Source organism: Moschus berezovskii, chromosome 7, assembly GCF_049115385.1.
Source record: "Moschus berezovskii isolate FMDL1 chromosome 7, NW_MosBer_1.0, whole genome shotgun sequence".
NCBI lineage: Eukaryota > Metazoa > Chordata > Mammalia > Artiodactyla > Moschidae > Moschus > Moschus berezovskii.
Window position 1 is genome coordinate 28,413,618 of NC_142466.1, and position 14,453 is coordinate 28,428,070.

Below are 14,453 nucleotides of genomic sequence, written 5' to 3' on the forward strand. Positions count from 1 at the left end.
ACAAGTAATAGAAACCTGGGCCAAACTGACAAGATACACACAGAAAAGGGAAGCTAACAGTTTTGTTTCATTTTTAAGAGTCCAAATAGAGTAAACTCTCAAAACATTGTATCTCAAGGATTTAAAACACATTGATTGGTTGATAAGCCTTCTCCTTTATTGCACCTGCCTCAGCTATTGTGAGCAGGAAAGACCTGAAGGGCAATGCCGGGCCAGTTTCTAAAGTGGCGGCGTCACTGTTACTATTCTTTATACAATATTTTTTAAAGCTGCAGAATAGAGATCATGGAGGAAAAATGAGAACACTGCTTGAACTTCTTTAGACATTTAAAAACTTACATGTGGAGTATGTGAAGGGGCATCTTTATCTTGTCTGTGCAGAGGCCTTGTCCATGTTTTAATCTGGGACTGACATATAACTTCAGCTCCAGCAAATGAGATGTCCTGATAGCTTCCAACTCACCTTGGTTGAGTTCCTAGTGTTATAAATGCGCTCTAAGCATAATTCTTGCTTTATTCCCCACTCCAGAATGAATGGAATCAAATAAATGACTGAAGCTGGATCTGGACTGAGACATGAGACAGGAAATGGCCATTCAACAAATATTGAAATATTGATTGAGCACATAAAATGTGCCAAGTTCTTTGCATTTATTCTGTTTTCATCCAATTACTCTATAATACAGTCATTTTTTAAATTTATTTTTAATTGGAGGATAACTGCTTTACAATATTGTTGATTTCTGCCATACATTAACATAAGTAAGCCATAGGTATACATGGCTCTCTCCTGAAACTCCCTTTCACCTCCCACCCCATCCCACCCCTCTAGGTTGTCACAGAGCACCGGTTTGAGCTCCCTGAGTCACATAGCAAATTCCCACTGGCTATCTATTTTACACATGGTAATGTAGGGCCAATGGACATGAGTTTGAGTGAACTCCGGGAGTTGGTGATGGGAGGCCTGGCGTGCTGTGATTCATGGGGTCGCAAAGAGTCGGACACGACTGAGCGACTGAAGTGAACTTAAATGAACTGAATGTAGGGCCAAAGTAAGGGAGTGATTTCTTTGAGTTTACAAAACTGGTAAGTATGGAACCAAGATTTGAACTTGGGCTTTTCTGACCCTAAATCCTCTCTTCTTTCCATTGAACTATCCTGCCTCCTGAGGGTCTGTGCAACCAAATACCAAAGGACAAAATTAAGAGGTTAGGAAATGAGATCCAAAGTATAGGCTGAGACGTGAAGGAATAGAAAAGCAAGAGTCAAAACCAAATCGAGGTGACAAACAGATATTTAACCCCTACTATGTGCCAAGCCATGGAATAGAAGAGAGGTTGGGATACATGTCTAGACAGGATGGAAAAGGGGAAGTAGGTCAAGAATCAATAGTGACTCCAAGACATTCTGCGATCTCAAGGGAGGGGCTTTTTATATGTTCCTTGGTGTGGGGCCAGAACAGGGAGTAGGTGTGGCTGGGACTTGGGGATAAACAGGCACACCTGGGCAATAGGAATGCACTTGACTGGGTGGGGTTGGGGAAAACAAACTTATTGGTAAGCTTGCCTTTTCACAGCTAGGTGAGATTTCCCTTACCTTATACCTACGTGCATCTGAGGGCAGATTCTAGCTATCCAACTCTTAACTAACTGACAGACTTTCTCTCCTTAATCATCACCCAAATATCTCCATATTTGACATCCTGGTAGAATTTATTTTTATCTTGAATTTTAGTAACCAGAGTGTATTGGGGATTATTAAGTCTCTAATAGTGTTATCATAGCTGAGATCCCTCTGGAAAGAATATTGCTCAGTTAGCATTTATTCTGTTCTCATTCCAAAAAGCTGGGCTATTGTTCCCTGAGTTGTCATCTGGGTGTAGTTGTTATCTTAGATATCTGTCACTTGGAGGGTAAATATTATTATTATGGTTGTTGGCCCAGATGATACCACACAGTTTCAGCTGTATGATTCATTTTGCAGAAAACAATGTAATTTCTTTCAGTGTATTGACTCCAACCTGTCAGTCTTCATAGTGGCCTGCATATTTTTGACCAGGTCTTCTCATACTTGGGCTTTCCTGGTGGCTCAGAGGTTAAAGCGTCTGCCTCCAATGCGGGAGACCTGGTTCGATCCCTGGGTCAGGAAGATCCCCTGGAGAAGGAAATGGCAATCCACTCCAGTATTCTTGTCTGGAGAATCCCATGGACGGAGGAGCCTGGTGGCTACAGTCCACGGGGTTGCAAAGAGTCAGACATGACTGAGTGACTTCAATTTCACTTTCACTTTCTCATACTTATCAGTTCTATCAAGACCATGTGGCAGATGTCTGTATCCAGCCAAACCTAAAGAAAAACAATCTTAGTGCTGAGACAGTTTCAATTTGGGCATACCAAGAGCCCATTCTAGTTTCATTTATAGCCCAAAGTTACATATACAACCCAAAGCAAGTTGGAAAAATCCTGAAAGGTCAATCCATGCAAAAGAATTTCCACAGCTAGTAAAACCAATGCGATACCCCTCCCTAGCCCCTTTCTCTGAGTGCACAGACAAAGGAAACTACTCTGCAGGCTACTGCACAAAGGTCAAAAGGTACTTGGATCAGTTTAATGCTACTGACCCCAGGAAAGTACACATAAACTCATTTTACTAAATATAGTTGTGTCTCAAAAGCATTGAACTCATTTTTTCTAAATGTACTTTTCTGTATTTAAACATACTTTGTTACTGTTACTGTTCATGGGGTTCTCAAGGCAAGTATACTGAAGTGGTTTGCCATGATGCTAAAGCTGAAACTGCAATACTTTGGCCACCTCATGTGACGAGTTGACTCACTGGAAAAGACTCTGATGCTGGGAAAGGTTGGGGGTGGGAGGAGAAGGGGACGACGGAGAATGAGATGGCTGGATGGCATCACCGACTCTGTGGACATGAGTTTGAGTGTACTCCGGGAGTTGGTGATGGACAGGGAGGCCTGGCGTGCTGTGATTCATGGGGTCGCGGAGAGTCGGACACGACTGAGCGACTGAACTGAACTGAACTGAACTGAAACATACTTTGGAGTTAGCCTATAAAAGTAAAGGTAATGTGAATATTGTCTGCTTGACTTGGGAGCAGCTCTATTGTGAAATAACCAGAAAGCTCTGAAGCTGGAGTCAGAAAGAATCTTAGGTTCAAATTCTGACTCAACTATTTGATTCTGCATTACTTTAGGCACGTTACACAACTTCCCTAAATCTCTTCATCTAAACTATAGGGATAATAAATTTTAGTTTAGCAAATCGTTGGTTTGAATCCAATGAGATGATGCAAATGAGTACTTATAACAGTGAGTGACTCTGAAGGAACTATAAAGTGGCTATTTAGATTTAAAAAGCAATAGACTCAGTCACAGGTCAGGAAGTGAATGTACTTAACATGTAGAGTGACTATTTGATTATTGAGAAAAAAATTGGAGATTTGGATATTTTGAAAATTCCATGTAAGATATAGAGCAAAGAGTGAAAGTCGCTCAGTCATCTCTGACTCTTTGCGACCCCGTGGACTATACAGTCCATGGAATTCTCCAAATACTCCAAATATGGGGTCATTGGTATTTGGAGATATACAGCAACCACCCTCCAAATACCAACGATCCCTGTGTCTAAATTTGCAAACTTGACCTCTCCTCCAAGCTTTAGACTCTGATATCCAGCTCCCCACAGGACTCCTACATCTCAACACATCCAAAACTGAACTCAGCATCTGACCCTCAAAACCATTGTTATTTTCTAGCTCGGTGGAGTGTGCCCGTAATTCACTCAGTCACAGAATTCAGAAATTTGAATGCCGTCCTAGAATCCTCCGTCTCTCATGTTCCACCCTAAACATCTGAATCAAGGGCAGCAGAACTGTGTTTCTTAAACCTGGCAGAGCTTCAGAACTAGGGTGCTTTGGAAAAATATCAAGTCCTGCCCAGGGGTTCTAATTCAGAAGGCCTGAGGTATATATACCGTGGGAATCTACTTTCAAAAATAAATATGCTGAACTTACACTGATACTCTTCAAGAGTTGGAAGCCACTGTTGCAGTATACAGTCTTACCAGATTATGTACGTGTTTCATCTCCATTCCTGCTGCAGCCCCTTTACTTTATACCCTCGTCTCTCTCTCTCTTTTTAAAAATAATTTTATGTATGTATTTATTTATTTTTGGCTATGCTAAGTTTTCATTGCTGTACAGGCTTTTCTCTTGTTGCGGCAAGTGGGGGCTACTCTCTTGTTGTGGAGCATGGGCTCCAGGGCACAGGGGCTCAGCAGTTGCAGCTCCCGAACTCTAGAACACAGACTCAGTAGTTGTGGCACATGGGCTTAGTTGCTCCATGGCATGTAGGATCTTTCTGGATCAGGGATCAAACCCATGTTTCCTGCATTGGTAGGCAGATTTTTTTTTAACCTCTGAGCCACCAGGGAAGCCCCTCATCTCTCTCTTGAATACAGAAATCACTGAATTAGTGGTCACTCTGCATCCAGTCCCCCAGCCACCATCCCATTTCATCTATCTTTCCAGTGCTGCCAGATCTATGTGAACCTAAGCTTTAGAGGAAAACACATCTAAATTCAAATCCCTGCTTTGCTAATTACATGTCTATAACCTTGAGCAAATTAGTTCCTCTCTCTAAGATTCAATTTTCTCATCAGGAAAATGAAGATAATACTAATACCTATTAAATGAGATTTGGATGGATGAAATTTATAAATCTCTTAATATAGATACAGGGACTGGCATATAGCAAGCTATTAGAATTATTTAGCTAATATAATTATTTTGCTATTATGACACAAATCTATGTAATTCCTGTTTAATTTTCTCCTCTGGCTCCTAGTTTCCTTTTCAGGGAATAAATCCTAATCCACCTGCAATTCAGGAGACCCCAGTTTGGTTCCTGGGTTGCAAAGATCCTCTGGAGAAGGGAAAGGCTGCCCACTCCAGTATTCTGGCCTGGAGAATTCCATGGACTGTATAGGCCATGGGGTCGCAAAGAGCCTGACACAACTGAGCAATTTTCACGTCACTTCACTTACCTGGACCTCTAGTAATCACCAGTCATGAAACATCCTCCGATATGGCATTTGTTCTTCCACATTTCTTCCCAGGACTCATCCCTGAGGCCTGCACAGATTATACAGCTCAGTCAAGTGGGAATTTGTGTGATTTGGTTCATCCACTGCCCAGATCTGACTTACCCAACTACCACCTAACCAGAGTTGGGTGCCCTGACACTACATAAAGTTAATGAACACAATTCTCTATATGTCTTATATAGGCCCAATTTACCACAGATAAATGGCATACAGTACATAATTATACTCTCCTCTCTAAACATAAAGTTCTGAGTGTTCTTGCTGAAACCAAAGTTTAAGCTCAGACAGAAGTAAAGAAAAGTAGAAGTTCAGGTAAGCTCAGGCAGAAATAAAGGGAAACAGTCTGGAGAGAGTTCATTTTCTGGAGGTGGGTGAGTTTGGTGGTCAGATCAGCTTCACTCAGTTATGTCAGACTCTTCACACGCCAGGCTTCCCTGTCCATCATCTCCTGGAGTTTGCCCAAACTCATGTTCATTGAGTTGGTGATGCCATCCAACCATTTCTTCTCTGTTGCACCCTTCTCCTCCTGCCTTCAATCTTTCCCAGCATCAGGGTCTTTTCCAATAAGTCTGCTCTTTGCATCAGGTGGCCAAAGTATTGGAGCTTCAGCTTCAGCATCAGTCCTTCCAATGAATATTCAGGATTGATTTCCTTTAGGATTTTCTGGTTTGACCTCCTTGCTGTCCAAGAGGTTCTCAAGAGTCTTCTCCAGCATCACAGTTTAAAAGCATGCCAATACTCTTTATCAGGGTGTGAAACATCCTGATTCCAGAAACTCTGTGTCTGGGGATATTTGAAGGACTGGGGAGGCAGAGTGAAGCCCTTGGGAAAAGAGATTAGCAAGACACAGCAACAACTATAATGATGATGACGCTTGCTAACTTTTATTGAGTATTCATTTTAGACCAGGTGCTACGTTAATTCTTTTACAAACATTTCCTCTAATTGTTCCATCAACCCTTCAAGAGGTTAAGTACCAGATGAAAAAACTGAGTCTCGGGGTTAAGAGACTTGCCCAAGATTACACGCTGGTGAACAAATCCACTCCCCTCAACTCAATTCCCCCCACAAGAAACTAATTGTTAAGTGCACTTGAAGCAGGGATTTCAGCTCACTGAGCACATGTCCCAGGGACTCTCTTGAATCAATTTGCATACTTCACGCAGAAGAGCAATTAGTTGCTGTTTCTTTCATCCCCAGAATCCCTTCCTCTTAGTCCAGCCAGACAGGTCTGAGCCCGCTGGTTTTATGTGAGGCTGGAGCAGAGAGTGACCTGGGTGATTCACGTGTCACTAGGTGGACAATACAGTTATAGATACTGGCCTAGACAACACTATGCTCTTAAATCACACAAGAATTCTATCATAAATCCACTAGACTCTGCCCATCACAGAAAAGTAAATAGCCTTCCTGAGAATTAATTTTGAAGAATTAATCCAAAATAGTCAAGACACGTGGCCTCAGTAGTTACAATACAAAAAAAAAGCCTAACATCATAGGAATGAATAAGTAATTTTTGGCTCAAACTTACAAAAGCAGTCATTAAAACTTACATGACAAATTGTGCCTGACAACTTTGAAACAACAGAAAACAGGCTTTGATAAGCTAAAATTTCAAAAGGAGTCAAAATTATATCTACCATATGGACATAATTATGTTTTTTTCAAAGCATAGAGAACAGCTCTGAAAGAATACACCGCAGTATGAATGGGTGGTGGAAGCAAAAATCATACTGTTTATTTTTCATAAGTGACATCTTACAGTATTTTTAATGAGCATAGTTATTTCTCAATGCAAAAAAAAAAAAAAAGGTTTTTTTTTAAAAGTAAAAAGAACTAGTCTCCTAGAAAGTCCTAGTGCATTTTGGAATTGTTTCCGAGTCTAACTCAGCCCTCTTCCTATTTTCTTCATCATGAAACCATGATCCCATGACCCAACAGCCTGGTGGCCTGTGGTAATCAGAGCTGTTAAGTAACTTCCCTGAAATTTTGAGGGTTTTGACATTTTCTTTACTACCTTATAAAGAATGTTCAACAGGTTTTTGGCTTCATAAACTACCAGAAATCCATTCTTCCTCCCAGCTGTCCATTTTATTAGAATGATGTGTTGAAACACAGCACCACACAAGCAAGGGCTGGTTTTAATTGTTAAACATTCCCCATTGTGTCTGGTTTCTCTCTGCTCCCTGACGGGCTCCACTAGAACTCCTGTAACCTTGTGTTCCTGAGGGACTCCCAATCCAAATAAGACTGCCCCCCGCCCCATGCCAACAGTGCATCCTGAGCAAATGTCATGTCGCAAGCCATGTCACAAACTTGCATCAGCCAATGATATTCCAGAATCCTTCCCTAAGAAGAAAGTGGATGCCAGGTGATCATAGTGAACACAAAACTATCAAAGGATCCTTGTTACTGTCTTCCAGTGATTGGTACATTTGCAAGTTCCGTTCCAAATACGTTGGCAGCCATTTTACTCCAGGAAGCCAGGGAGGGGAAAGTCTGTTCTTGCATCATTACCAGCAGCTTGGGGAAAACCCAGTCCTTTCACACACAAACCAAGCTGCCGACATTTGATTGCACAGAGTCAGCCTACCTGAGTCTCCTTACCAACCCATGCCTTTGGCAGGTACTTACTCAGCACCCCTCTGAGATTTAGTGGAGAGCAAAAAAATAGACCAGTGGCTCCTTTCAGACATGTAAGTGTGAAACACATGTGATTTTTCCACACCCCCGAAGATTCAAATTCATTTCCATAAAGCAATGTTGCTCTGTATGACTCTACAGAAACCACATTAAAGGTACTGAGTGAGGGCTATCTGTGTTACTAGAAAGACACTTTGACACACAGTAGATTTTCAAAGAAGTGTGACAAATGCAGTACAGGGCTAGATGAATCCAAGAAGATTGAGAAAAAATGCTGTAACAGTGGAGGAAGGACAGAGGCATCTAAGGGGAAATGTAGATCTATAGATGATAAAGGAGTAAAAAAAAAAAAAAAAAATGGAAAGAAAAAAACCTGGGGCAAATTTCCATTCTGAAGAAAAAAAAAAAACACCCACTTTTTACCTCACTTTGGGTCTACATCTGAGAGTATAAATGGCGTTGAGGAACCCAGAACCTTCTAACCTGGTAAATTCACTTTTCCACAAATTGTTTCCTCACCTACAGCAACCTTCACATCTTCTTTCAGCCTTCCTCTCTTCCCCACACAAATGAAAATAAAGGATCCCTGATATTTATGTTTTGCATTTATTTCTTTTTAATTTTAATGAAATGAGTTGAGACTGAGGAAATCAAAAATGCCATAAAGCGAACTGGAGAAATATTCTGCAGAGACTGACAGCCACTTTGGTGTTAGTCACCCTTCCTCCTCAGTAAGTTTTGCATGACTGTGGCCTTTTCCAGCTCTCACCAGGGAGCCAAACAAACTAAGTAAAAATCAGCACCATTTATTAACATTCATTTTATCAGACTATGAGAAAACCCAGAAGAAGAGTATACACGGCTTCTTCCCTTAAGAAACAGAATCTCAAAATGCTGCACACGAAAGCCCCAGCTAAGATTGTAAAGGATCTCAGAGGTGGTTAACAGTAAGAAAATGCACATTCATCAGATAATGAAGAAAATATGGAAGAACGATTGGAAGAAAAATATGGAAGAAAGAAAACCCTTCAGATATCCTAAAAGATTTTGTAGTACAAAACATGATCCATGGGAGCTTGTTAGAAATGTAAAGTCTTGGACCCTACCCCAGATCTCCTGAATCAGCATTAGCATTTAACACAACCCCCAGTATAGATGTCTGTTCACTAAAGTTTGAGAGGCCTTTCACTAAGACTTCTCAAGCCACTTTACACCTGCTGTTAAAAGGAGCCCAGTCCAGCACTCTGTAACGATATAGAGGGGTGGGAGGGAGAAAATATGACTGTTTCTCGTTGTACAGCAGAAACCAACACAACATTGTAAAGCAGTTACCTTCCAATTAAAAATAAAAATTTTTTAAATTGAGCACAATATGGCTTAAAACTTCAGATGGGTAAAGTGACTGAAAGTCACTCAGTCGTGTCCAACTCTTTGCAACCCCAAGGTCTATACAGTCCATGGAATTCTCCAGGCCAGGATACTGGAGTGGGTAGCCTTTTCCTTCTCCAGGGGATCTTCCCAACCGAGGGATGAAACCCAGGTCTCCCTCATTGCAGGCGGATTCTTTACCAGCTAAGCCACCAGGGAAGCCCTAGATGGGTAAGAAAAGGTATCAATAGTGTAAAGAGAGGACCAACTGTTGGGGTTTCTAGGGGTTTTTTGGTTTTGTTTTGTTTTCAAAAAAAAAGGGAGGCATTTCAGAAAGTGCAACAAAATTAATCAAACAAGTACAGGAAGAGGGAAAACAGGGGCTTCAGTTACTGATAAGCTTGATATGAGTCAAATGTCTGTGGCTACCAAAAGAGAAAAAATTGAAAAGCAAGCACAAAAGCTAGAGATTACATTAATAGAAGCATGGTGTCTAGATCAGGAAGATGACTGCCCTACTCTGCCTTACACTTGTCACATCTTAAGTGCATTCAGTTCAACATAGTGCAATGAAGAAACATAGAGACAAACACAAGGACACATTCACTTGAGAAGGACCATGATAGTGGAATTAAAACACTGACCTGGGGAGCGTGAAGGGGAATTGTTGAAGGAATTAGAGTTGGCCAATTTATTTAAGAAAAGTTTGGATGAAAAAGAAGCTCAAAAATATGGAGGAACGTCATTTGGCCTGTGGACAAGCTTTTGAGAACCATCTGTTAAGATATCTGAAGACCATTCAGGCCCCATAAATTTGTCCTTTAGGACTTCACTGGGTCTTCAGAGCATCTTTTGCAAAACCTGACAAGGCAGAGAAGCAGGTGTCATTCTCCTCAAATTACAGGAGAGCATGATCAACGATGGAGCTTGGTCTAGAGCAAGGTTTCCTGAGCCTTTGTCTAATGTACTTTCATCACCCAGCTTGCTAAGAAATTCCTACTTTGGTAATCATTACAGAAGAAAAGGAATGAAACGTGACCCAAAAAGTTTATTTTGATTTTTTCTTCTACCCTGTCATCCAAATTCAGTTGCCCCTAGCCTCATGTGCAGTTGTGTACCTGACACACAGATAGTGGAACGGAGGAACTGAAAGTTTATTTTCTTTTAACTTAGTTGAAGAACTAGAATTATTTTATTTAAACTAATATTTTTAACTCAGTTTTGAGAAAACTTTAAGACATTTTAGATACATAAATTTAGTTTTCAACATTATGAAATCTAAATATTATTTTCAAAGACAATTTAGCACCTAATTGTGGGCTGTATGTGGAAAGTATGCCCCAGATATCAAATATTTACATGGAAAAAAATACAAAATATTTCAGTATTTTATATATTTTTATGCTAAAACATTTTAGATATATATTGAGTTAAAATATATTATTAAAATTAATTTCACTTCTTTCTTTTTACTTTTATGATGTGTTTATTAAAAACTTATAATGATCTATGCAGCTCACATTATATTTCTACTAGACACCCCTGTTCTGTGTCATTCTGAAAAAGTTTGAAAAGGAACTCAAACCTCTGACTCTTCTATCAAACATTCCTGACTTCATAAGGAAAGATGCAAACCCCACTGAGAAGAGCAAGCTCTCCAACCTTTGTTCCTCCATCACCCCTCCAAGCATTGCAGAGGTTTGAGTAGAGTCCCTTAGGAATGCATAGTTTCATTGCTGTGAGACACTCTCAGACAATGAAATGAGACATTTCTGGAATGTATTAAATACAAGGAGAAATCCCTTTTCATTCCTGCTCCTTAATTTCAGGTGAGTGGTGATCCCTCAGATGATTCACCTCTTTTGCTATTTCCTTATCACCCCTTGGGTGAGACTGGTCATAGAGGGGATCATCACCCTGTTCCATCCTCTGCAGGAGAATCAGTAAAAATCAAGCTACAGACACTTGAATAACAGGAATGAAGTTACAGATAGCCCAACTCTTCCCATCTCCCCCAGACAAAGCCCAAAAGCTCACAACTGGGAGCTGTGGCTTAAAAAATAAGCTTCAGTTCAGTTCAGTCGTTCAGTCGTGTCTGACTCTTTGCGACCCCATGAATCACAGCACGCCGGCCTCCCTGTCCATCACCAACTCCCAGAGTTCACTCAAACTCATGTCCATCGAGTCGGTGATGCCATCCAGCCATCTCATTCTCTGTTGTCCCCTTCTCCTCCCACCCCCAATCACTCCCATCATCAGAGTCTTTTCCAGTGAGTCAACTCGTCGCATGAGGTGGCCAAAGTACTGGAGTTTCAGCTTTAGCATCAGTGCTTCCAACAAACACCCAGGATTGATCTCCTTTAGAATGGACTGGTTGGATCTCCTTGCAGACTACATCATTCCTTTCTTCTCCACCTGACTAACTCCTGATCATCCCAGTAAAGATTTCTTCTTTCAGTAAACATTTCCAATATCCCAGCTGTTAAACATCAGTGTCCTTCCCTCTACCCCATTGTACCTGGTGACTTCTTCTTTCGTATTTATCACCATTCTCTATGTCAAAGATCTCCTAGAATCTCCTGAGGTGTATTTCCTCATCATTGCTTGACATTCTTAAGGTAAAGGCCAACATGCCAAAGACATCTTGACTTTTGAGAGACTCTGACTAGTTTATGGGCCTAAGGGTAAATAAGGAGATAGCCTAGAGTATATAACGGTGCTTCCCAAACCTCAAGTAGCTACATGCCAATTTCATGTTTTATACCATACCTGAGATCTTATTGATAAACATCTTTAAATAACTCATATCTTTCATTTAGATGTATTTAAGGAAGGAACTTTTCATCACTGTCATAAATGGAAAACTAATATATGTGTATGCATTGATAGTATATAGCAATTAAACATTTATCCATTACCGCCTAAAATCTTCTCTTCCACCACCAGTGGTATACCCATCGCATGGAGGACTAATGGTCTAGAACATCGTGGCAGAACAGATGGAAGTCTGAACTATGGATACAAGCTTATGAAAATTCCACAGAAAACTAATTTGGCTTAGGATATCAGCTTTTTCAGAACAAAGACTTTCTCTGAACCAAGATCCAGGTATGAAGATCCTTTTTCTGAACTCAGAGCTGAGGACAGGATGGGGCATAGGGAAGTGCAGGAGCCCAGTGAAGTCCAAGAAAAGCAAAATGGTCCCAAGAAACTCATTCTCCAACACATTCTACCCGCAGGCTCTAGCTCCCAGCAGTGGCATCTGGGTCAGCAGCATCCTGTGATGTTGGCATGGAGAAAGAGTTTAACTGGGAAGTAAAAAGAAGCAAATAGATAAAGTCTGAAGTTAACTTAGAGTGTGCTATGTATCCCAAAGTGACCAGACAGGTTTCTCAAGTGCTTCACTTCCTCCTCTATCAAATCCTTTTTTTTTTTTAAAGTGATAGTTTCATAATCTTCCTTAAACCAAGTTCTGCAGATAAAATAAATTCAGCTTGACTTTTTCTTCCAAGTTCCCCTTTCTTATTTGGGAGTTACAGTTTTTACCAGCACAATTTAGTTGTTCTGTATCCATGCACGTGAAATGAAATAAAGCTTCTCCCTTCAGAAAATCACTTTAAAATTCTAGGACCTCAAACTTTATTACAATCCCCCAGGTACATATAATGACTTTAGATCTAGACTACATGTAGTTTTCTGTACATGATCTTATTTTAGCCAACTCTCAAATGGGGGAAAAAAATGGTATTAAAAAAACTAAATAAACATGGATTTTACATAATATATCCGTAGGGATTTAGGCAATTAGGCTGGCAAAGAAAAAGAGCTTCTGATAGCTAAATGGGTAAGAAACAAGCAATTTCCCTCACAGCTAATAAAACTAAGGGTGCCACAGAGGTTATTTTGAAGGCAGATTTCCACGAACTGTCAATCACTTTCAGTTAACAGAAAATTACACCCATATATTCTTAGAAATCTCTGTTTTCTTCTTACTACACAGTGCTTGGGTGATAACGTTCCTCTTTGAGGTGGTGTATATTAAATACACGTGGCTTGACATGAAAATGCTAGGGGATTTTTGCATACTTTCCTAGCCTAGATGCACATATGCTCTTAGAAATATTTTACAGAGGGAAATGTTTTATGATTTAACACATGTTCCACACAATCTTTTTGAGTAGTGGAAATATTGTTCTAAAAATTAATAGCTCTTTAGAAGGAAAGGATCATTTTCTTGGTAGAAAAAACATACATTAACAATTGCTATGTTTAACATGTATAGCTATTCCCTTTTTACTCCTTTGCCTGAAATATCTGACAAATATTGCCTTTCTAGGACCCTTTATAAAGTATGTAGGCAATATTAGTCTCACAGAAATTAATAAGCAGAGCAAATAATATTTTAATAAACAGTAGGGCCAACACATAAATATAACTATTTTTACTATGCAAAAAAATGAATGACCTGTAATATTATTAAATTTTAATGTTAATTGTACTATAATAGTATGCACTTTCACATTTACATTTTCTAGTCTCATAGAGACTTTCATATTCATTATCTTCTTTCAGTTTTTATGAAATAAGATAGCAATAATATTCTCAACATAACTATGAATAAGTAAAAATCTAGAAAAGTAAAATGGGCTTCTCTGGTAGCTCAGATGGTAAAGAACCTGCCTGATACTTTTCCCAAAGTAACAAAGCAAGGGAGTAATTAACTAGGACAAATTCTACCAGTTTATCTTATGGTCAAATGAACTTATCAAACTATCCTGCATCTTCATACTGTGTATCTACCTAGAAAATTAGACTGTCTCATGCTTCTGCCGTTTTTCTTCTTGGAACCTAATGTGTCACTTGAACACAGTCCCAAGAAAACCTCACTAATAATTTATTACCTAGTAACATCCAGGCTATGCTGTAAATGATCACTATGTTGGGCAGTCTTTTGAGGGAAATATCATTATTCCCATTTGACTGATGACAAAACTGAGGATTAGAGAGCTCAAGTCGTGTGTGCAGGCCAGACGGGCAAGAATTAGAGATGAAATGGAATCTGGCTCTAGCAAACTACTGAGCCAGCATCTTTGTCCCTCTCTAAGACTCCTCAAATGAGGTCACAGAACTCCAGGGTCATCTTCCAGACAATAGAATTGTTAAAATGGGGACAGGCTAAGAAACTGACTGAAGCTGGTCTTTATACAAGCTGGAAAATTACTTTGGTGAATCAAATGAATCGTTATATTACACAAAGATTATCCGAAAAAATTCATCAAGTGTGAAGTGTTCATAATATCTTGTAAAGAAAAATATTAG

The 14,453-nt window shown here is 39.9% G+C and overlaps 1 protein-coding gene across 1 annotated transcript in view; it reads right to left on the reverse strand.

The window, feature by feature from the left end:
* Positions 1–832: 832 nt before the first annotated feature.
* The window catches only part of LOC129557100 (uncharacterized), an 86,305-nt gene continuing 72,684 nt past the window's right edge, over positions 833–14,453 (reverse strand). The window contains exons 4-5 of the mRNA XM_055427669.2: positions 5,064–5,151; positions 833–2,345 (exon numbers count right to left, since the gene is read on the reverse strand). Coding sequence (XP_055283644.2) covers positions 5,072–5,151 — 80 coding nt within the window. The 3' untranslated portion in view covers positions 833–2,345; positions 5,064–5,071. The remainder of the gene's footprint in view (positions 2,346–5,063; positions 5,152–14,453) is intronic.